The following is a 24,158-nucleotide window of genomic DNA, read 5'->3' as shown; positions in this document are numbered from 1 at the left end:
AACCTCCAACACAAAAAAATTGCGCAGACGGCAAGAGAAACAAGCAAAAAATACATAATATAAAACATCAAATCACAAAGGCATCATAATATGAACTATAGAGTCCAATCCACAAACCGAGTCAATTAAATCTTGCACAAGGCCCATAGACTCTGAAATCATCCTCTAACAGCATCAAGCAAGAGGAAGAGAGAGAGAGATCATTTGTATATAGGCACTTTCCTCCAGAAGCAACAAGGGAGGGAGGGAGGGAGGGAGAGAGAGAGAGAGAAACTGTTTACAAGCAGGTACTTGCCACTGAACTCTCACCCACTATCCACACTCGTCCTCATTGATTTCATTCTTTTTTGAGGCTTGAATTGGTGGGATCAGTGAGAAGTGGAATCGATCACGGGCTTGTGCCCCATCTCTAAGCTTCTTAGCCTCCAGGCTACACGTTTCACTCAAAAACACGCCAAAATCCTTCAGAGACAGAAAAGTGCCAGACCGCTCAATTGGCCTGAAAACACACCACCGAAAAGTAGATCACAGACTCCAACAATAGCAGAACCACATTTGAAAGAAAAAGATTAAATAAACAAAGTGAAAGAAGCAGTTTCATGAAATGTCTGAAGGTTATCATCCTTGATTATATTGTTTGCCGGCACCATCTTCTTCCAGAAGAAACCTTCCAGATGTGCAACTGCTTCTCAACTCTAGCAGCCCAATTTTGAGCCTGACATTAGGTGCTGTGTGTGTGGAGTTTGTGGGTTCTCCCCATGACAATGAGGGCTTCCTCTAGGTGCTCTGGTTCCCTCCCACATCCCAAAGACAAGCAGGTGGATGAATTAGCCAATGTAAATTACCCTTAGTGCACATAGATGAGCTGGTAAAAAGAATCAAAGAGAAGTGCATGGACATTTGAGTGAGAATAGATTACAGGGAAATAATTGGGGATTTGGTACTGATGAGGCCTATCCTTCTGTATTGTAATCTCTCTTTGATCACTCGAGTCGAGTATGATGTTCTCCTAAAGGATTGTCTATTGGTGAGTCCACAGGTGGCTGTAAAGGATCTGGAATCCACATGACTGTCTTAATGACTATTGCTCAATAACACTTACATCCACTGTGATAAAGTGCTTTGAGAGGTTAGTGATGAAACATGTCAACTCTCGCCCGAGCAGCAAATAGGTTCCACTCAGTTTGCCTAGTGTCACAAAAGATCAACAGCAGATGCCATTTCATTGGCTCTGCACTCAACTCTGGAATATCTGGACAGAGAAGATGCATTCATCGACTTCACCTCTGCATTCATGACTATCGTTCCATCAAAACTAATCAATAAGGTCCAAGACCTGAATACCTCATTGTGCAACTGGATCCTTGATTTTCTCACTTGCAGATCCCAGTCATTTTGGACTGGCAAAAACATCTCCTCCACAATCACCATCAGCTGAGCTGTGCCACAAGGCTGTGTGCTTAACCCCTGCTCTACTCACATTATCCTTATGACTGTGAGGCTCCAATGCCGTATTTGAGTTTGTTGATGACACCACTGTCACTGGCCAAATCAAAGGTGGTGACAAATCAGCATATACGTAGGAAGGAGAGTGAAAATCTGGCTGAGTTGTGCCACAACAACAACCTCTCACTCAATGTCAGCAAAACCAAAGAGCTGATTATTGACTACAGGAAGAGGAAACTGAAGGTCCATGAGCCAGTACTCATCATGAGATCAGAGGTGGAGACCGTCAACAATTTTTAAATTCCTTGCTGGTATCAATTTAAATAGATCTGTCCAGGATCCAGCACATAAGTTCCATTACAAAGAATGCATGCCAACACCTCTACTTTCTGAGAAGTTTGCAAAGATTTGGCATGCCATTTAGAACTTCGACAAATGTTTATAGATCCATGGTGGAGAGTATACTGGCTGGTTGCATGAAGCCTTGGTATGGAAACACCAGTGACCTTGATCTTGACCTTAAAAAGTAATGAATATAGCCCAGTCCATTATGAGTAAATCCCTCCCCACCATTGAGCACATCTACGAGGACTGCTGTCGCAGGAAAGCAGCATCCATCGTCAAGGACCCCCACCATCCAGGCCATGCTCTCTTCTCACTGCTGCCATCAGGAAGGAGGTATAGGAGCTTCAGGACCAACATCACTAGGTTCAGGAACAGTTATTACCCTAAACCATCAGGTTCTTGAACCAGAAGGAATAACTTCACTCAACTTCACTCGCCCCATCACTGAACTTTTCCCACAAACTCTCTCAAAGCCTCTTCATTCATGTTCTCAATATTGATTCCTTATTTGTTTACTATTTTTATTATTATTATTATTATTTTGACTGTTTTTCTTTTTGTATTTGCATAGTTTATTGACTTTTGCACATTAGTTGTTTGTTTGGTTGTGCATTTTTTGTTGACTCTCTTGTGTTACTTTGCATTTACTGTAAATTCCCACAAGAAAATGAATCACAGGGTAGTATATGGTGACGTAAATGTACTTTGATAATAAATTTACTTTGAACTTTTGTACATATTCTGGTGCGGTGTGGGCAAGGGTAAGTGATGGCTGTGGTTAGTGATTGGCTCACCTGGCTATCCTGCCTCTCCTTTCACAGCTCCTTCTTGTCCTCAAGCATCACAGCTGAAGTCGTGTAGCACAGCTCCTTTGTGAAAAGATTTCCCTCAGATATATATGTCGAATGCAATTTCTTCCCAGCTTTTGGATGTAATGTTGAATTTCTTCAGGCGGATTTTGATGTTATGTTTGAAGAGCCCACTAGGGACTCACTGACCTTCCTTCATCTGGGAGTAAGGGATCTGTGTGGGGAGACGAGAGTTAGATATCCAATCATCTGTTGGAAATGGTATTGTTTTATTGTGGTAGAGATGTAATAACAACACAGAGGCTTCCATTTCCCATATTGTGGACAGAAAGATATACTTTGGAGTCACCTGCATAGCCATAGATGAGATGTGCTCGACATCCATCAACATTTTACCAATAGACTATTTAAATGTTATGGGTACTTGCTTCCTCCAGGTTAGTTGGACCTAGAAAATCTGATGCTGCTACATTCTGATGCAGGTTATGATAAGGTAATGAATCTCCTCCCTACACCCCTAGTCTAGACCTGAAATGTCAAACATCTTTTTGCCTCCACAGGTTCTACCTGTCCTGTTGTTTTTCACTACATTAAGGCTAGGTCTTTAAGTATTCACCAGTGCCTGGTATTGCTAGCTTGCACCATTAAAATCAATGTGGTCTCATGACAAAGTGCATCTAGTTGAAGCTTGAGGTAAAACACAAAGCTAGCAGCAACAGTAACAATCTCCTCCAAGGCTTATGATCACTAGTTCACAGTCAGTTTGGAGTCTTTCCGACAGTCTGTTCAAAGTTTCAAGCAGTCAGTTTGAAAGCAATCATACTCATATCTGGATCAAATGATTGTCAGCATGGAAGCAAGTGAAGTATCCAATAATGGACCCAGGCATGAGATGCCAAATTTCAATTTTGATGGAAAGGTAAAGGGAATTTCGGAATGCCATCTCCAAATTGTCCATAAACCTGTGTAATATAAAAGGAAATTTGATGATATAGTAATTACAAAACAGACATGGTCCAGAGTGTATGATCCACCGTCTCTGCTCTGTAACTGGGAGCTGTATGATGATCAAAGCACAAGGATATCAGCTTCTGTTTTATATCTTGTGTTCTGCTGCAGACTGCTCAATTATACACGGTAGGTCTAAGCTCGTTAGAAACCTCAAAATTATCAATATTATGAATAGCTTCTTGAAAACACATTGAACTATGTAGGGGGCCGCTTTAAAGAGAGGACAGTATATTAAATGACAGAGGTTTTCCAATACTTTTTAAAGTCAAAATATTTAGCTTGCTCCATATACACAGTAAGCATTAGTCATTACGAACTAGGCCATGCTTAACAATGAGGTTATGCTATACCTTTACTGGATATTTCTGAATAAATCTTTTCTTATTAAGGCAGTTTTTGGATCCAGCTACTTTTCAAAAACACCTATTATACTATTTGTATTTGGAGATTCACACCAAAACAATTATCTGGCAGGGATTAAGTACCGGAGTAAATCCAGCCATTCCATTTAAAATTCTCCCCCACCCACCAAAGCCCCTCCTCCTCAGAAAGACAGGAAAATTTTAGGAAAACTGATGAAAATATCAGAGAGAAGATGTCAAAGTTGGAGCCAAAGATTATTTTCATACGCACAAGTACACGTAAGCATAGGTGCAATGAAAATTCTACTTGGAGCAACATCACAGGCACAAAGCCCGTTATAATGCAAAACAATGCATTTCAGTGTATGCTTCGATGTAGATGTGATAAATCAATCTGAATCTGATCTGATTTAATAAAATACGTTCACCAGAAAACCAAAAATTAACCATAAATTACATGTAATTTTACAAATAAAAACACAGTGAGAATAAAGAAGTCCATTTCTGCAAAGTGATCTAAGTGATCAAGGTGTTGCTAAGCTGTGGTGATTAGGGTTTTCCAGTTGGTTCAAGAACCAAATGGTTGAATAGAAATAGCTGCTCTTGCAGTGACCATTGGGTGGGAAATACAGAAAGCCTATGGTGTGGAACCTCAGGCTTCTGTACTTCCTACCCGATGGGAACAACAAGAAGATGTCAAGCCTGGATGGTGAGATCTTTGATGATAGATGTTGCCCTCCTGAGGCAGCGCCTCCTGTAGATACTACAAATAGTTGGGAGGGATGTGTATGATGTATTGAGCTAAGTTCATTACTCTGTGTAGTTTCTTACATCCCATGCAGATGTTCTATTTTCAGAATTGTATTGTTGTGATTTGGAAAGCATTGACAAAGTGGTGCTGAGAGTTGAAGCAATAACAAACTCCCAAGGAGAACTGTATGAATGCGTAATCTATGGACAGGTGGAGATGGAAGAACCATACAATGATAAAAGGGAGAACAACCATATGAGGCAGGTGCATAATCAATCGACTGGAGTGCTGAGCCAGCCAGCATGATGTTTTCCTTCCACACTCAACACCAATCGTTCATCTGTAAGGATATCATTTAGAAATCTTCATTTAGGGTCATAGAGTCATACAGCACAGAAACAAGCCCTTCAGCTCAAATGGTTCATGTCAACTAAGATTCCCATTTAAGCAAGTCCCACTTGCCCACATTTGACACATATCCTTTAAAGCTTTCCTGTCCATGTATATTTGTTCCTATTCTGGAGATTTGAAAAAGTGGGGGAGTCTGTTTCTGAGAAATGAAAGTAATATTGTGTCCAAAACACAGCTGAAATTAGTAAGGATAATGTTTAGCCGTTTTGGACAGATTCTGATATTCCCTTCTGTGACTGTAGCTGGGATGCCACCCATAACCATGACTAAGTGGCCTTAGAAAGGGAGATTATTTTATTCCTAGCACTATTTTATCATTGATGAATTGCTTTCTTAAATCTTGTTGCTGCTTAGTACAATAATATATCTTCTGTTATCAAATTCAGTTGTTATAGTTGCAGTTACTATTGTTCCATTATAAACAGGAGTAGCCATTCACACGAACAGTAGAATTTCATAATGAGATGAAATCTCAATGAATCCATTTTCTATTTTAGTCCTAATTACTGAATAATATTTTGACATCCACTTGGAGAATCAGAACATTCATTATTACCTGAAGTTTAATCCCACCTGTACAGTGGAAATAAAATATGTTAATTGAACCTTTGAAATTAATTGCCACTAAAATATGAAACTTTGAGAATATAACTGAATGTTCACATTTGAAAAATAATGCTTTGTTACTTGTGAATAATGGATGGTTAATGCACCAATCAAGATTCATCAGCATATTTCCTTTCTGCATATTGAGCTAAGATGCATTCTTTCCAGTTCGTATTAACCTCCTCCGAACTAATCTCTGCTGTTCATTCACACCATGTCAGTACAGATTCTGCATCTGTGAACCATAACTTAATTTAGGATCATCCAAACCCAATACTAACGTAACTGGTTCTTCCTTTAACATCTTATCATTATGTTGAAGAAAAAAAGATTTTATGAAAACTATCTCTCTATGTGTTCCACTGCCAAAGAAGTTATGAAATGAAACCAATTTCATATGGTAAGAAACACAGCAGCCAGTTTAGACCAAGTCAGCTTACTTACACAGCAATGTGATAATGACTAAATCATCTGCACAGTCACATTGAGTTAAAGATAAATATTGCCCATGATATCAGGGATAAGGTCTTGATTTCCTTCATGATTTTGCTGCAGGAATCCTTCACACCTCATCCAAAAGATGGCACCTTCATCAGTGCTGTACTTTGTCAAAAGAGGACTGGAGTGTGAGGGTGAGTTTTTGTGTTAAGACCTTTAGAGAGGGACTCATACCCATAGTCCAGAGATCAGAAGACCATTAACTATTTCAAAGAATCAGAATCAGAAACTAAATAGATTTATTAGCATTGACTTATATGATATGGAATTTGCTGTCTTGTGGCAGCAGTAGAGTGTAAAAACATAAAATTGCTATAAATTGCAAAAATAAATAAATAGTGCAATAAAGAGGAATTACGAGGTGGTGTTTAAGGGTTCATTGAACCATTCAGAAACCCAATGGCAGGGGGGGAAAGTGCTGTTCCTGAATCATTGAGTGTAGACCTTCAGGCTCCTGTACCTCCTCCGTAATGGGCTAAGTGAATTAATGATGGATGCTGTCATTTTTGAGGCACTGCCTCTTAAAGATGTCCTCGATGGTGGAGAGGGTTGTGTCCATGATGAAGCTCGCTGAGTCTACAAACCACTGCAGCCTCTTGCAATCCTGTGCATCAGAGCCTTCATTCCAGGCTGTGATGCAACCAGTCGGTGTAACCAACACCTATGTACACCCCCAAGAAAGACTGACAGGATTTCCACAAAGACCAGGGATTTACATAGAGCTTTTCGGAGCTTTAGGTTTACCCATCACACAGTACAATGCATTTGAAATACAGTCACAAATGCAACGTAGATAAGTATTGACATTCTTTCAGAGGATCTGAAATAAAAACAGAAAACATTGAGCAGTTCAGGCAGTTTCTGTGGGAAGAGAAATAGAATCAATGTTTCAGGATAACTTGAAAAATATACTCTCCAAAGAAGTGCTCCCTCAGACAAATATATAAACCCATGAGAAGATATGTTTTTCACCCAAGAAATTCCTAACAAAATGTATGAAAGGTAAAGAAGACATGCCTCAGTTTGCATTATAATGATGTTATGCACGGCTGTGAGGTAAGAGTAGGCGAAACAAGCTGTGCTTGAAGGATACGTTGAAAAATCTTAGTAAGTGCTCTGTTTCTCTTTAGTCTCAAATATGCAATCCTCTAGATAAGGAAAACATTTGATCTTTCTTCCATTCCAACAAAGGGTCTCTATTCTGAAATGTTAATTTTGTTTCTCTTACCACAGATGTGGCATGGTCTTTTGAGGAGTTCCTGAATTTTCCATTTTTGTTTTAGATTTCCAGCATGTACAGTTATTTTGATTTTCAAAACATTGATTGAGTCATGAGGACAATTGGCTCACTCTCTTTCCCTGAATCAGAAACTTACAGTTTCCATCCTCACTCTAGATGCTTGTGCATAGACATATTGCCTGAGGAACTGCTCATCCACTGGATGTACTGACTTATGAATGAAATTTTAAAGTGAACTCCTGTCTGTCTTGAAGGCAGCTGATGTTCAAGAACAGAAGAGTTCTCCCCAGTGCCCAGACCCATACTCATCTTTCAATCCATTGCACTGGACACTACAAAGAAGCCATGGAAGCCTACTCTCCTGTAGCATCCTCAATGTTATAATGATGACCACACAGTAAAAGTGCTTCATTTGAATATGTGAACCATTTTGATCTCCTTGCCCCCAAAAAATTATATTTGGTGACAGAGGGAGTGCAATAAAGATTCTTCAGACTGTTTCCTGGGATGGTGGGGGCAATCACATGATGAGACATTAAATGGAGTCATTATGTAGTAGGCACAGAAACAGACCCTTCAGCCCATCTCCTTAATGCCGACCAAGATGCCCATTAAAGATAGCCTCATTTGCCCGCATTAGTCACATATCCTTCTAAATCTTTTCAAACCCTAGCAGTAGGCTAGGTCTCTATACTTAGAAAAAAAGGAGAAGTGATGTTTCAGAGTTCAAAGGGTAGATATGGGGAGATTGTGTTACTTTGATAAGGGGCATAAAACAAGGATTAAAATCTCAAACTAGAATTGAACTGAGGAGAAATGTCTACTCTATTGGCTTGTGGAAATTCAGTCACTAAGTTCATTCAAAATCAAGATGAATGCATTTTTTGAATATTAAAAATGTTGGGAGTACAGAAGAGGTCCTGGATCAGAGGGCATATGCAATAGGAAGAAGGTTGATGGTCTTGGTTGTTTTGTCTGGAATGACAGAGGATCAGTGGAGGATGTAACCAGGCTCTTGAGCCAAAGAGCATAACTTCATTTAACTTTACTTGCCCCTTCAATTAAAGTTCCCATAACCTATGGGTAGCCTCCAACCTGATGGCATGAACAATGACGTCTCTAACTTCTGTTAATGCCCCTCCTCCCGTTCTTACCCCATCCTTTATTTATTTATTTGTTTGGTGTTTTTTTTCTCCTTTTTTTTCCTTTCTTTCTTTTTGCTCTCTCTCTGTCCCTCTCACAATTACTCCTTGCCTTCTCTCCATCTTCCTCTGGCGCTCCCCTCCCCCTTTCTTTCTCCCTAGGCCTCCCATCCCATGATCCTCTCCCTTCTCCAGCCTCGTATCCCTTTTGCCAATCAACTTTCCAGCTCTTAGCTCCATCCCTCCCCCTCCGGTCTTCTCCTATCATTTTGGATCTCGCCCTCCCCCTCCCCCTCCCACTTTCAAATCTTTTACTATCTGTTCTTTCAGTTAGTCCTGATGAAGGGTCTCAGCCTGAAACATTGACTGTACCTCTTCCTATAGATGCTGCCTGGCCTGCTGCATTCCACCAGCATTTTGTGCGTATTGCTTGAATTTCCAGCATCTGCAGATTTCCTTGTGTTTCCATAACCTATGGACTTGCTTTCAAGGACTCTTCATCTCATTTATTTATTATCAGCATTTCTTTATTTTAATATTTTAACAGTTTGTTGGCTTTTACACACTGGTTGGTGTGGTCTTTCATTGAATATGCCCACAAGGAAATTAATCTCAGGGCTGTTTACGGTACATGTATGTACTTTGATGAAAAAAAATACTTTGAACTTTGACGGAAGTTTATAAGTTATGAGGAAGATAGAGATATGGGTTTTATCCTTTTCACAGGGTCAGAATGCCTAATTCTAAAGGACATGAAATTGAGGTGGGGGGGGGGGTTCAGTAAGCTCAAAGGAGATGCGTAGGGCAAGCTTTTTACACAGAGAGTGTTGAATGTCTGAAATGTACTGCCAGGGCTGCTGGTGGGGGTAGATATGATAGAGGTGTTTGAAAAGCTCTTAGAGAATGGAGGGATATGGATATTTTATAGGCAGAAGGGACACATTTTCCAGTTTAATTAGTTCAACAGAACATTGTGGGCCAAATGGCCTGTTCTGTAATCAAAGGATATGAAGACAAGACAGGACACTGATGTTGAGATTGATCTACACTTTCAGAGGTACATGGAGGGCGTGGCTTTGGGGAATATGGGCCGACTGCCGAAATCTGGGACTAGCTGGGTGTGTACCATGGTCGACAAGGACTCATTGGGTGGAAGGGCCTGTAACCATCCCTCTTTGACTAATAATCTGAGAGAATGGTGTGGGAGACTGGAAGGACCAAATGGCCTCTTCCCCCACCCACTTTCTAATACCCGTGTTATCAACTTTGGGACATGTGGTTCTGAGAGGTATTTTGTAAAAATACTCATGTCTTTACGAAGGAGAGCGACCGGCCCCTCTAACTGCAATAAGGTGCTGAACAACACTGAAGTCTGCTCCGGTTCCTGGAGAATCCAACCCAGGTTTTGCAGTTGAAGCCGGCAAAGGGAAATGTTGAGTGTTATTGGACAGCCAAATGTGTCTTAGCTCTCTCCCTCCCTTTCACTCTTCCCTAGTGTTTACTCCACGTTCTCTCACAGCCCGGAGTGCAGAGTCGCTGCAATCTACAAGAATTCTATGAAACCACAGCCCAGACCGTCTCACCAGCAGAGTTCTTCTGCACAGCATTGACTTGCTTCCGATCTGGATATTCATTTTAAAACTTGCTCCTGACACACATAAAATCATTTTAACCCAGGAGAAAACTTTTAAATTTCTCCTGACGCGGCTGTAGTTCGGAAGGGGGAGAGCAGAGGTGACAGGGCGGTGTGTTCACCTTTCTGACTGACTGCGGTCCTGCTATCTCATCGCTAATCCTTTCTCTCACTCTCTCAACATTTGATTAGCGGCGGGTTACAAACAGAGCCTGTTTCAACTTCAAAGGGATATCGTCTTTTGGTGGCTCTAGTGCTTTTTGGGGAAACTGTCCTATTCCCCGAACCCCCTTTCCCCTTAATTCCCCCTGCTGGACTCCCTTCAAGTGTAAAGCATGGGAGAAAGTCAGTGTGGAATAGGAGCGCAGAAGTTATTCCGAGTGTTGCTGTTACCTGCGCTGGCTGCGGTGGCGGAACTGCGGGCGTCTCAAGGTAAGGAGATAAGAGCGAGACCGAACGAAGGAGGGACGAAGCGTAGGGGTAGAGGGGAGAGAAGGTGGAGGGCGAGAGGAAATGAAAGGAAGGAAATTGGGAGATAGAGAAACGGGGAGAGAGGGATGGGAGGGGAGAGAGAGAGAGAGAGAGAGAGGCGCGCGGGGAGACTGGTGAAAAGGTTCGAGCTAGAGGGGAAACAACAGAGAGGCGAAATTAGTATATGGGACGCGGAGAGAGAGAGAAGATCCAGGAGGATGTGAAGATGCATGTGAGGAACAGAACGAGAAGGAAGGACAGAGTAGAGAGAGGGGTGAATGGGAGAGTGGGGACAAGGGAAAGGAGAGATGGGAACACGGGAAAAGGGAAAAAAGAAAAATGCTGAGGAGAAAGAGGGGTTGAGGGGAAAGGAGAGAAGGCGGGGAGGAAGAGGGAAGCCAGGAGATGGGATGAAGAGGAGATGGGGCATATGGGAGGAAACACGAGAAAATTGAGGGAAAGGAGTAAAAGAGGGACCGGGGAGTCGGAGAGCGGGGCAGTGGCATGAAGACAGAAGTTCAGGGGAAAGAGATGAAAGATGTGCCGGAAAAAGGGGGGTCAGGAGAGAGAGAGGTAAGGGAAAGGCAAACGTGGAGAGAAGAGAGTGGGGAGACGGGAGAGGGAGGAAAAGGATTGGAGGCGAAGGGTAGAGGTGAGTGGAGGGAAAGAGGGTCAGAGGGCAGGAGGAAGAGATACGGAGAGTGCAAAGGGGGAGAAAGAGTCAGGAGGAGTCGGAGCCAGGCAGGGACTGGCCAGGGGACAGAGAAGGACGGGGAACTAGGCGAGACACAGATGGAAATGTGAAGATTAAATACTGAAAGCAGACGGGAGGGGAGTGTGAGTGACAGTGGATGGTGCGGAGAGGGAACACCAAGTGAAGGGACTGGGATTGGGAGAAAAGAGGGAGCACATCCCGAGCCGTTCCGCTGGAGGTTTGGGAAGAATAATCTCGGAGATTGACGGGTGGCTACATATAAATGAGGATGTAGGTCGGAGGTGGTTGATGGTGTGAGCAAGTCATTGCCCGATTGTTTTGAAAAAAATAATATGATTGAGACCAATGTGTTAACCGGAGATAGTTAGCTTGCTTTGATGGGGTTCCTGTGTCTGTAACGCGGATGTGCGCTGGGCATCTCTGTATTACTGTGAGCTCTGATGAACCTGATTCCGGTGAACTGCACCGGTCACTAGGGCTGTTGAAGTGCCGGTACCAACAGAGCAATGCTCCTCTTCCATCCAGGTGAAGCGACTCCCCAAATCTCTAAATGCTGCGTCTCTGTTAGTTAATGGCCAAGACTGAAGGGCTGAAGATGCACTTGCACCTTAAGTTTGTTTAATGTGTATTTTGTTAAGGTAGCTACCCCGGCTTTATAAAGATTCTGCCTAGAAGAGTTGGTTAATTTCCCCCTCACACACCGGAGCAGGTTTGATCGATGGATTAAAGAGAAAATAATCCCGCTTTACAATAGAATCGCTCGGTAAAACTGTCGCGTTTGATTTATTTTCTTGTATGTGACAGACGTTAAGTCTGACAACCATCTAGGAGGGCGGGGGATTCTGCAAGTGACAAAACAGTACAAATCGGTCAGCGATCGATGTTAAAAGAAAATCCATATTATTCAGCGTGAGAGGGACAGTGAGTTGGGCGTTCCAGCACTGCATCCCTTGATGGCAAAGTGTTCATCTTTCCCTTCGCCCCCCCCTCTCTCTCTCTCTCTCTCTGTCTCTCTCTCTCATTCTCTCTCTCCCTCTCCCTCTCATTCTCTCTCTCTCCCTCTCCCTCCTCTCTCTCTCTCTCTCTCTCTCTCTCTCTCTCTCTCTCTCTCTCTCTCTCTCTCTCTCTCTCATTCTCTTTCACAATCTTTGTTGTGGACAGCCGCGCTCCGTAATACCTGATGCTGCAGCGAACTCCCAGTTCAACACATTTGCATTACCCCTTGCCTCTGCAGAATCCCCATTGATGGAAAATAAAAGCACGAGTGCAACAATGTGCCTGAATATCATTTTAAAGAGATGCCATTCATAAATAACGGAGAGTGAGATGTGAAATCGCGGGTGGGGTGTCGGGATTTTAAAGTCCGACTTCTGTCTGCACCGTGGCGCCGGTGCTGTTGGCAATTAAATTGGTTGTCAGTTTTGTTGGCTAGTGTTCGTTGCTGAGAGGAGTACGTGGGCTGTTATAATGGCAGGGACCAGCTGGAGGGATTGGGTGGGGTGGTGGTAGTGAGAGAGAGAGCGCGCGAGAGCCATTTAGCTGGTCTGGAGTGCCTTTCTCAGGGTCAGTAGGTCCTTGGGGAAACTCGCACAAGAAACCCACTATACAAGACCCTCGAGGCACAGCCAGCTATCAGGATCTTCACTGTTTCGTCCTTAAAACACTCCCCATTTGATTAATCCAATCTGCAATTATTACATTCGGGATTATCTTATATTTCCCATGTCTTGAATTTACAGTTATCCTTTTGAGCTGTCAATAACTTGATATATATATTCCGTCTGTAATTCAGTGCAGTCCTCCGCTGAAAAGCGTTGCATATCTTGTTTCTCCGTTCCCTGTGGCGATCTCGATCACGCTTTTAAAAGTTTGAGGCTCGTAAAATAACTGGCAGTAATATGAGGCTTGATTATTATCAGAAATATGGCGCGTATTGTCTTTTTTTGTACAAATGTCTCAAATGTCTGTAACGGGCCCAGTTTGTAAAGTATATATTTAAAAATATGACGGAATTCATTGTTTCCATTTGATGGCTTGTTTTAAACTTGATATTGTCACACACTGTGATTGTAATCTGACTATAAACTTGCAATGATAACAATACAGCAGCCGCCTCGAACCGAAAGATGAAGTGTCTCTTTCCTCTGCATGGTAACGCGCTGAAAGCAATTCAGAGAGTTGCTAGACAGATAACTGAAAATGGGTGGGTCTCTTCTAAGGAAAGTTTGCATCCTGGTTAACGGGCAGATTTTACAGGCATTCTTAAGTTGATTTTGTCCATTGCTCGGAAAATATACAAAAATCACGCGATATATGTGTCATGCCTTCATAATACTGTAAGGAAAGGCATCAACAGCACGTGAGATTGATAAGAAAGGACAATTACTAAAAGTGAAGAGATCGAGAGGCGGGAAACTAGCCCTGCTGTTAGAAGCAATAAATCTGTGTACATATATATCGAACTTCTGAATTTGACATTACGGAGCTCATTTATTTGTAGGGGGCCAGAGTCGGCGTTTGTAAACCAGGGATGGCTTACCAAGCCAAGCATTTATTTGCAAGTGTTTAGAAGAATGTGTGAAAAGTAAAAAGGAAATTGCAGATGCTGAAAATCTGAAACAAAAACAGAAAATGCTGGAAACACTCAGCAGGTCAGTCAGCATCTGTGGAGTGAGAAACAAGGTTGACGCTTAAGTCAGTAATCTTTCAAAAGACCCCGTCCTGATGAAGCATCTTTAACCTGAAACATAAGTGTACAGAGTTAGGTACATTCAGATCAACAATGATAGTATTAATGTGGGACAGGCTCAAGGAGTTCACAGTAGTGTATTCCTGCTCCCAGTTCATATATTCCTAAGTATTTAGATATGAGTGTGCTGAAGACTGATTCAACAGAGAGTATTAACCTTCTTATAATTAACATTACTTTCAAATGCAAAGCACTTCAAATGTTGTTCTCAAAAAGCAGAAAATTCTGCAAACACTCAATGGGTCAGGTACTGCTGTGGAAAGAGAAACAGTTTCAATATTTCACAGTGATGAACTTCCATCGCTGGAAAAAAAAGTTAGGATGACTGGAGGGAGATAGAAACACAGAAAAATTAGGAGGGATGGAAGGAAACAGAGGTTGAATAGTGAAAACCAGCAGTGGTGGGACAGATGTGCAAACATAAACATTGAGGAGGTGTGAATAGGAAGAGCTGAGTCATTATTTAAAACATCACCCATCTTTCTCCAAGGTTTGTATTTCAAATTATGGAAGCATTTCTGCAATGAAAGGGAAAATCAGCAATCAGGAGAGGTGGAAGGGAGTGGGTGAAGGATTGAAGAGTGTACAGACTGCTTGGGCAGAATGGCCTACTATTGTTCTAAAAATGTCATGTAACATGTTAAAGTGGCAGTATTTGCCCAAGTTTGTGATTGCTATTCAATGTTTTTGGGTAGGGATTATCAATGTCAGAGTTTATCATCATATACTGAAGTACATGTAAGTACAGATGCAATGAAATCTTACCTGCAACAACATCACAGGCACGCAGCATCATATAAGCATTCACAAGAACACAAACATAAGTTATATGCAAGTTTTACAAGAAAGAACATAATTAGAAACAAATAAAGTGAAGTGGCGTAGTGTTGCTGAAATGAATTAATCAGGGTTGTGCTGTGTTCAAGAAACAAGTGATGATTCAATAATGACCATGGTCTTACAAAAGTAGTACAGTGCAGAGTGAGGGAAAGTGTGTGCCTGGCTATATATGCATATGTTTTTGGTCCGGTGTTTACATGTGTACATGGCTGTGCACCAATGCATTTGTGTCTGCACACATTTCCATAGTGTGGGGGGGGTGCGTGTGTGTGTGTGTGTGTGTGTGTGTGTGTGTGTGTGTGTGTGTGTGTGTGTGTGTATGTGAGCAGAGAAAGTTTTCACAGAATAGCATCCACTAGCAAAGCCCATAATTCCCATGGAGTGTATTATTCTAAGGGAATAATTTAGAAAATTTTGCCGAACTCTGGAACTGTCAATAACGTCACCAAGGATGGTCACATGGAACATCCAGACATTACAGTGATACCTCATTGCATTAAGTTTAAGGTTTCACAGCATGTAGTAGAGTTTTAATTCCCTGTTCTCCTCTAATATAATCAAATGGTGATCTGATAGTTTCATTGAGGATGTGAAAGAACAACCTCATGGAAAACAGTGATTTCAAAACTCAGTTGCAAATTGCATATTAGGACTGGAAGTTGAAGAAATGTTTGCCCTGACTGCTGTGAGAAGCTGTCTAGTTTTCCCGTTGTGTGTCTCCAGAAAAGTACATTCTGAAAAATGGTTCTTCAGAATGTCTTTGCCCATCCCTTTCCAGCAGCGTCAGTTGGTAAGCAGTACATAATACTGGATTTCCTTGACACAAAATTTCCATTCCAAACACAACAGCTGGAGAAAAACTCTCTAACAATCAGATGAGGAAAAGGCCACTTAGCCCAATTTGTTGACATATCCAGATAATCCTTGTGCCTTCACTTTGCAAATGTATTTTTCTCAATTTTATTGACCTTTATTTCACAAATTCTGTTTTAAAAATGTGCACCAGTAATTATTTTTTCATCAAAGGCTCGCAGTGATGTCTTTTAAAAATCCAAATGTCCTTTTTTAATAAGTTGTTGCATAACCTTTACTTGTGCCACCACCCTGGAAAACCTTGTCTTTTACCACTGAGGCACTCCTTAGTATCCATGTGTGAGAAATGAAGAAAAAGTTGGGGTGTTTAATACTTTGACTGCTGTGCATCTTTTCGAGTGAGGTTTCTGAAAAGCACTTAACTGGTCTTCATTGATTTCACAATTGATTTAGTGAATTTTAAAATCACTTTTCATCATTTTGTTAATTCTGAGGCACCCAAATTCCACACAGTTATAATGTTGATGAGAAGGGCTGTCCTTTTAATCCTTACTGCTAAGATTATTGGATCTCAAGGGACCAGTCAAGCTAATGATGGTGTCACAGAGATAAAGTGGAGTGAGAAAAGTGCTGTGATTGATGATTCCGAAACCTATTGATGATTAAACTCTTAAAACAAATAATCATTGTTCAGATCTTGGTTTTGCTAATCAGGCTACTCACAGAGACCACAGTATTTAATGATCTGTGATAATACAGATCAATTGACTAGGTGAGCAAATATTTTATGAGTGAGTCATAAAAATTCATTTTGATACAAGATGCATTTATTTTTTATATCTCTACCAGCCAGTATATTATCAGAACATATTTTGGAGTGCTTGTACAAATCTCATTGTCTTATGTCACAGTTAAGGTGGCTTTGTAAAAGGTGAAAGTTGATTAAACCGAATCTGGGTGTTTCATGTCATGCCATGGTTTTATTGCTGTTTGTTGGCCATCAAGTGGATAGCATTACCCTTTTAGTTGTGTGAAGTCAGTTAGCTCAGTATTCTTTGGACTGCTAGTACAGACTCTGGGGTTAAGAGCTCTTAAAACAAAGCCGGGTGCTATCCTGATCACATGACTAGTTCTCGAGCCCTATTGACAGTCAGTTGTGCTCACCCTTGTGACTTCAAGGCTCACTGCAAGGACTCAAGCAGAATAATCCAGGCCGACACTCTCAAATCCTGAGAGAGGTAACTTCTTGCAGATTAGGTTAAATCACGTCTGTCCTTTCAGCTCAGTGTTTTGTATCCCATGGCTCCATGTTTGAGGAGGGAAGGACAGTGGGTGTCCCAGTCAATGTTTGCTCCTCATTCAACACCCCGCAGATAGATTATTTGGGAATTAACCTATAATCATTTGTGGTACCTTGCTGTGCGCAAAGGTTGTGTTTCTTTCAGTACAACAGTGACTACACCTCAAGTAGTTTCTCAGTTGACCAAAAATCAGAGACTAGTTGCAAAATCCTAATTGCACCATCTGGGACATGTCCTCTTCACATTACTTGGTTGCATAATGGCCGGGTACAACAATTCAAATGTGGAGAAATGTAAGAAGCTGCAGGGTGTAGTTGATTCTGACCAATACATCACAGGCACATCCTTCCCTACCATCAGTGGTATCCACAGGAGGTACTGACTCATGAAGGCACCAGCCACTATCAAAGGTTCCCACCATCTGGGACATGCCCTCCCCTCATTGCTACAATCGGGGAGGAGGTACAGAAACCTGAATACACACTCTCAGTGATTCAGAGACAGCAACTTCTCCTCTACCATCAGATTCCTGAATGGTTCATGAACACCACCTCATTATTCCTTTTTTTCACTATACACTATTTGCAATTTGTTGTCATTTTATGTCTGTACTATACTGGTACTGCAGAATAAAAAAAATTACATCATCACACATGAAACATATCGGGCTGAGACCCTCAGCTCAAAACGTCAACGGTTCACTCTTTTCCATGTACGCTGCCCGGTCTGCGGAGTTGCTGTAGCATTTTGTGTCTGTTGCCAGCATCTGCAGATTTTCTCATCTAATTTTTACATCATATGTTAGTGATAATCAATCCAATTCTGAATCACAAAGAATCCACAGAAAGTCAAAGTCAAAATCAATTTTTTATCAAAGTACAGATATGCCACCATAGATTCATTTTCTTGCGGGTAAATGTAAATTAAATATAAATGAAAATGGGTCACAGTAAATACAAAGATATACAATAGAATCAATGAAAAAACACTTACAACAAAAACGGACAAACAACCAATGTGCAAACTACAACAGACTGTGTTGTTCTGATAAATAGATGTTACTTATCAGAATAAATGATTCTGATTTGGAAATAGTTCACAGAAATGTGAAATCCCAGGATAGCATATGGTGATATATATGTACTTTGATGGAAAATTTACTTTGAACTTTGAAAGGTAGGTAATTGTTTCAGTTACAAAAGCCTACAAAAAGTAGTGGATAGGGCCCAGCCGTCACAGGTAAAGCTCGCCCCACCATTGAACACATCTACATGGAGTGCTGTCACATCATCCATCATCAGGAAACCCCACCACCTAGGCCATGCTCTCTTCTCTCTGCTGCAATCAGGAAGGAGGTGCAGGAGTTTCAGGACCCACACCACCAAGTTCAGGGACAGTTCTTGCCCCTCAAGATTCAGGCTCTAAAACTAGAGGGATAACTTCACTCAACTTCACTTCCCCATCACTGTATCCTTCCCATAACCTATGGACTCACTTGCAAGGACTCCTCATCTTATGTTCTTGATACTTATTGATTATTTATTTCTTTTGTTTTTTTTTGTATTTGCCCATTAGTTGTTGTCTGCCATGTTGGGTATGGTCTTTCATTGATTCTATTTTGTTTCTTGTACTTGCTGTGACTGCCTGCAAGGAAAAGAATCTCAGGGTTGTATATGGTGACATATATGTACTTTGATAATAAGTTTACTTTGAACTTTGAACTTTAAGAGCAGGCAGTTCAGAGGTCAGGTGGAGAAATGGTGACTGGTGTTTGCTTTCACACCCCACTGTAACTCTTCTCATCCTTCACAACTCAGTTCAACAGCCCCAGGTGAACATCCATTCTCCTTTGCAAGTTTCTCATCCACAGCTTCCTCCCTTTAACATTTCATTTATGTATGGAGTCATAGAGTCATAAACTATGAAGCAGGTGCTTTGGTCCAATGTGTCCATGCTTACCAGAATGTTCACATTTTGCTAGTCCCATTTGCTCATATTTGGCTTGTATCCCTCTAAACCTTTCCTATCCGTGTACCCATCCAAGTGTATTTTTAAATGTGCTCAATCTCAAATACTTCCTCTGGCAGCTCATTCCGTATACTCTCCACCCTTCATGTGCAAAATGTTGCTTCCCAGGACCCTGTTAAATCTTACTTCCTCACGTTAAACCCAAACCATCAAGTCCTTGATTCCCCAATGCTGGGAGAAAGTGTGTGCATTCACCTTTCCTATGCACCTCAAGATTCAATATCCTTCTGTAAGATTACCCTTCAGTCTTCTATGCTCCATGGAGAGGGCAACAACAGTAATCACTGACCATTCTCTTAGTGGCCTTGAGTTGAATTATTTGCTGGCCAAGAGATTGGTTGGTTCAGAATAGCAGGCTAAATGGCCTTTCTAGTGCTATATTGTCCTCGGTATACCATAACCCTCCTGCTCTGATATTCTGTTGAAGGCATATCTGCTTATCTGTATATCTGCTTCATTGTCTTATCTACCTATGTAGCTGCCTTCTGCTCCTCTACTTCCTTATAGGCACCCATTAATCTCGTGAGACCATGGATTTGTGCCTTGGAAGGTTTCCAGGGTGCGGGCCTAGACAAGGTTGTACGGAAGACCAGCAGTTGCCCATGCTGCAAGTCTCCCCTCTCCACGCCACCAATGTTGTCCAAGGGAAGGGCACTAGGGCTGATACAGCTTGGCACCGGTGTCGTCGCAGAGCAATGTGTGGTTAAGTGCCTTGCTCAAGGACACAACATTCTGCCTCAGCTGATGCTCAAACTAGCGACCTTCAGATGACTAGATGAACGCCTTAACCACTTGGCCATGCACCAACTCCCTGGGACCTGAATATTCATTATGTATATTGGGTTAGGGATAGGAAGACGATTTTTTTTTTCACCCAGGGGAGTGGAATGGATATCACACTGCCTGGGTGAGTGCTGGAAGCAAAGACCCTCATAACATTTAATAAGAATATGTTGAAACTCTCCCATCAGCTGAGATTGGGACACAGGAAATATCTACTGATCGTCATAGTCTGAGCAACAGAATGGTTCTTTTCAGGTATGGTGGGAACTGGAAGTACTGAGAACTGTCTGTAACCCAAAGTTTTCATAAGCTGGTAAAGTGTCGGCTAAAATCACAAAAGTTATACTGCTAGATTAATTAGCTACAGGTTAGGACAGAACTTAATTACTTATAATTCTTAGATTTGTTTATTTATTTGTTTATTTTTTGGGATTCGTCATGGCCCTTCAAACCATGCTGGGCCTGCAATCCCCGAATTTAATCCAATCCTAATCACGGGACAATTTACAATGACCAACTAACCTACCAATCGGTACATCTTTGGACTGAGAGGGGAAACTGGAGCACCTGGAAGAAACCCACAGGCACAGGGAGAACGTACAAACTCCTTACAGGCAGTGGTGGGACTTAGCCAGGCCGCCTGCACTGTGAAGCATTGCTCTTACCACTACACCACTGTGCCAGCCCAATTCGTCCGTTGGACTAGATCTGTACCAAAGAATGCAGAAGACTGAGGGGTAACCTGATGTACAGTACTTATACAAGATCACAAGAGGGGCATAACCAGTCTGAAAGCTCATAGTCCTTTTCCCAGGGAGGGGATCACAAAAAAAAAGAGGGCTTGGTTTAAGATCAAAAGGGAGAGATTTCAAAGGGACAGGGGCAACTTCTTCACAGAATAGATGTTAAATGTGTTGCTGGAAATAGTGGTCGAGGTGGGCACATTAGCTACATTGGGGCACCATGGTAGCGTAATGGTTAATGTGGCACTATTTAAGATCAGGGCATCGGAGTTCGGAGTTTAATTCCGGCGTCATCTGTAAGCAAGTTGTGTACACTCCTACCTGTGTGCACATGGGTTTCCTCCGGGTGCTCTGGCTTCCTCTCACAGTCCAAAGATGTACTGGTTCATAGGTTAATTGATCATTGTAAATTGTCCTGTGATTAAGCTAGAGATAAAACAATGCGTTGCTGGGTGGTGCAGCCCAGTGGGCCTGTTCTGTGCTGTATCTCTAAATAAAAGATCAATAAAATAAGTAACACTTAAAAAGCATTTAGATAGATACATGGAGAGGAGAGGTTTTGAGGGCTATGTATCAAATACAGGTAGATGGGACTAGCTCACTGGACAACACAGTCAGCATGGATGAGTTGGCTTGAAGGGATGGTTTCCATGCTACAACTCCATTCAAAGCCTGCTGGATCATGGGAGTTACCAGGGCATAGAATAACAAACCAGAGAGTTCTGATTTATAGTTCAACAAGCTCTTGAATTGCCAAGGCATAAATGACTATAAACCAAGTGTTTAGCAAATATTAACATGGATTATCTTGTTGTCATATACACCAAAATCCCATTAAATTCCTTGTTCAGTATGCAAGATAATAATAAAAACGATTAGTACAGCAATGAGCGTAAAACAGCAGGATGGTGCAAAGATTGTAGTGCAATCTGAAGTGGTGCAAAAATATTATGGAATAACCAAGTGGTGTCACTGGGAAGGAGTTGTGAAAGAGTTGATTGGTTTAGAAGTCTGATAATGTGGGGAAGAAGCCATTCTGAAGTCTGGATGTTTGGACTTTCAAGCTTGATTCGCTTAGTAACAGGAAATCTACTGGTTTTGTTCTGAATGAACTCACTGCATGGGAGGGGCAGCTGGGGAACATCAACATTCTCTCAGCTCTCCCCCACTGGAGATTTCCAACTGTTGCACTAGTTATTAAACACTGATCATTGACTCATCAGTCAGGGTATTATCTCATCGCATATGTAACAGGATAGTTGAAATCTGTCTTTGCTTTCTGGTGCTAAATACAATTGAGAGAATGCCATCTATTCATTTCCACTGATTATTTCAGAATTGAATTGGAAATAATGATTTTTATTTATTTGTACCATCGCAGTATGTTGACATCATTGGCATTTATTGTCTATCCTGAACTGAGAGGAAGTGAATTGGTAATTGCTCTTATTGTCAAATCAAGTGATAAAGTGAAAACATTACAAACCATTTCAAATTGCAAGTTCATTGAGGGAGTACAAGGGAAAAGTAGCAACAATATGGAATATAGCATTACTGTTACAGAGAAAGTACAGGTCAGGTAGAGAAATAAAGTGTAAGGGCCACCAGTGTGATGTTAAGAGTTCGTCCTTAATATGCAAGGGGTCCATTCAAATGTGAAATGGAATCTGTCTTTGAACGTGATCCTGCATATTTTCAGACTGTTGTATCTTCTGCCTGATAGGAGTGGTAGGGGTAGAAGAGAGAATGTCCAAGGTGGAAGGGGTTTCTGATTATGTTGCAACACAAAAAAATCATCAGGAACTCAGTACGTCAGACAGCATCTATGGAGAGATAGACAGTCAATATATCATGTCAAGACTTTTCATCAGAACCGGAAAAAAAGAAGGGAGATAGTCTGTATAAAAGATGGGGGAGGGGGGGAGTGGAGCAACACTTGTGAGTGACAGGTGGATCCAGATGAGAAGGGTGATAAGCAGGTAGGGGAGGGGTGATCATGGGAATAATGTAAGAAGCTGGGAGCTGATACGTGGAATTGATGAAGGGCTAAAGAAGACAGAATCTGATAGGAGAGGTCAGTGACCATGGAATAAATGGAAGGAGATGAGAGGAAATTACTAGCAGGAGGGATGTGTCGGTGTTGGGAAGATAAAGAGGGCAGGAGAGGGGAAAGGGAGAGGGAAGTAGAGAAAAAGAAGAGACAGAAGGGAGTGGTTACCAGAATTTTGAGTAATTGATGTTTTTGTCATCAGGTTGGGGACAACCAAAGTGGACATGAAGTGCTGTGTCTCTAATCTATATCTACAGACTGTGCAAAAGTCTTAAACATATATTTGTACATAATATAGAGCTAGGGTGCCTAAGTTCTTGCACAGTATTGTACTTGTCAATGTGGAGCGGAAAACAAGATTGTAAATCTGGCGGTAGCAAAAGATAATTGGGAATGGCAAGAGAGGAGTGTCGCGAGAGAGGTGTGAGACAGTTGGCAGAGAAGGAATGCCAGGGACGGTGGGTAGCGTGGGTATAGAAACACCCAGCCCTGAGACACCAGAAAAAGTCATTTAATTCCAACCAATTGGTTTATTACAGAATGTCTCTCTGGTGCTTCTGACTCCCTCCTCTGTCCCTTCCCCTTTTCACATCCATGATTCCCCTCTCCCTGCCCCCTTCTCACCCTCAGTCCATAATAGAGACCCATATCAGAATCAGGTTTATCATCACTCACATATGTTATGAAATTTGTTGTTTTTATTTGTGACAGCAGTACAATGCGATACATACAATTACAACTGTACTGTGCAAAAGCCTTAGTCACCCCAGCTACATATATGTGCCTAAGACTTTTGCACAGTACTGTAGCTTCAACTTGACAGTGGAGGAAACTATGGACAGAAATATCAGTGTGGGAGTGGAATTAAAGTGGCTGGTCGCTGGGAAATCCCAGTTTGCATGGCAGACAGAGAAGGTTTTCAACGATGCGATTTCCCTCTAGCGTTGGCTTGCCATTATGTTGGCTGCTTTTCTGAGGCAGTGAGAAGTGTAGACAGAGTGTTGGGAGACAGATACAGGACAAACCAAACAAGGATGTCAGAGCTCCTTCCCTGAGAGGCAATAGTGAAATAGAAAGGACTTTACAACAAATAGTTGCTTTATAGTGTAATTACCATTCCTGAGAGTAGTTTTATTTTTAATCCCAGTTTTACTGAACTACTTAAATTTAAAATCCCCAGTGGCCATGATGGGATTTGAACACATGTCACCGGATCAATGGTCCTGAACTATGGCTGCTAGTTTTGTAACCTTACACTGCCATATCCTATGACCAGTGACTGTATGCCATAAAGATTTTCTGAGTACAGTACATATCACTCTAGGATTTCTTTGATTTGAGACCCCCCATCCATCCTCACTCTGACAGAAATGGGTTGGATTTCAGATCCTGCTCTTTCCACTATTTCCTT

At 41.7% G+C, this 24,158-nt stretch overlaps 1 protein-coding gene across 3 annotated transcripts in view; it reads left to right on the top strand.

The window, feature by feature from the left end:
• Positions 1-10,200: 10,200 nt before the first annotated feature.
• The window catches only part of LOC134345733 (netrin receptor UNC5C-like), a 376,269-nt gene continuing 362,311 nt past the window's right edge, over positions 10,201-24,158 (top strand). For all 3 annotated transcript variants that reach the window (XM_063046880.1, XM_063046879.1, XM_063046878.1), the window contains exon 1: positions 10,201-10,686. In XM_063046880.1, the coding sequence (XP_062902950.1) occupies positions 10,590-10,686 (97 nt within the window). In that variant the 5' untranslated portion in view covers positions 10,201-10,589. The remainder of the gene's footprint in view (positions 10,687-24,158) is intronic.

The sequence above is a fragment of the Mobula hypostoma genome, chromosome 4, assembly GCF_963921235.1.
Source record: "Mobula hypostoma chromosome 4, sMobHyp1.1, whole genome shotgun sequence".
NCBI classification, from domain to species: Eukaryota; Metazoa; Chordata; class Chondrichthyes; order Myliobatiformes; family Myliobatidae; genus Mobula; species Mobula hypostoma.
Note: the sequence above shows the minus strand (reverse complement) of the source record. Positions and strands in the feature narration are given on the sequence as shown.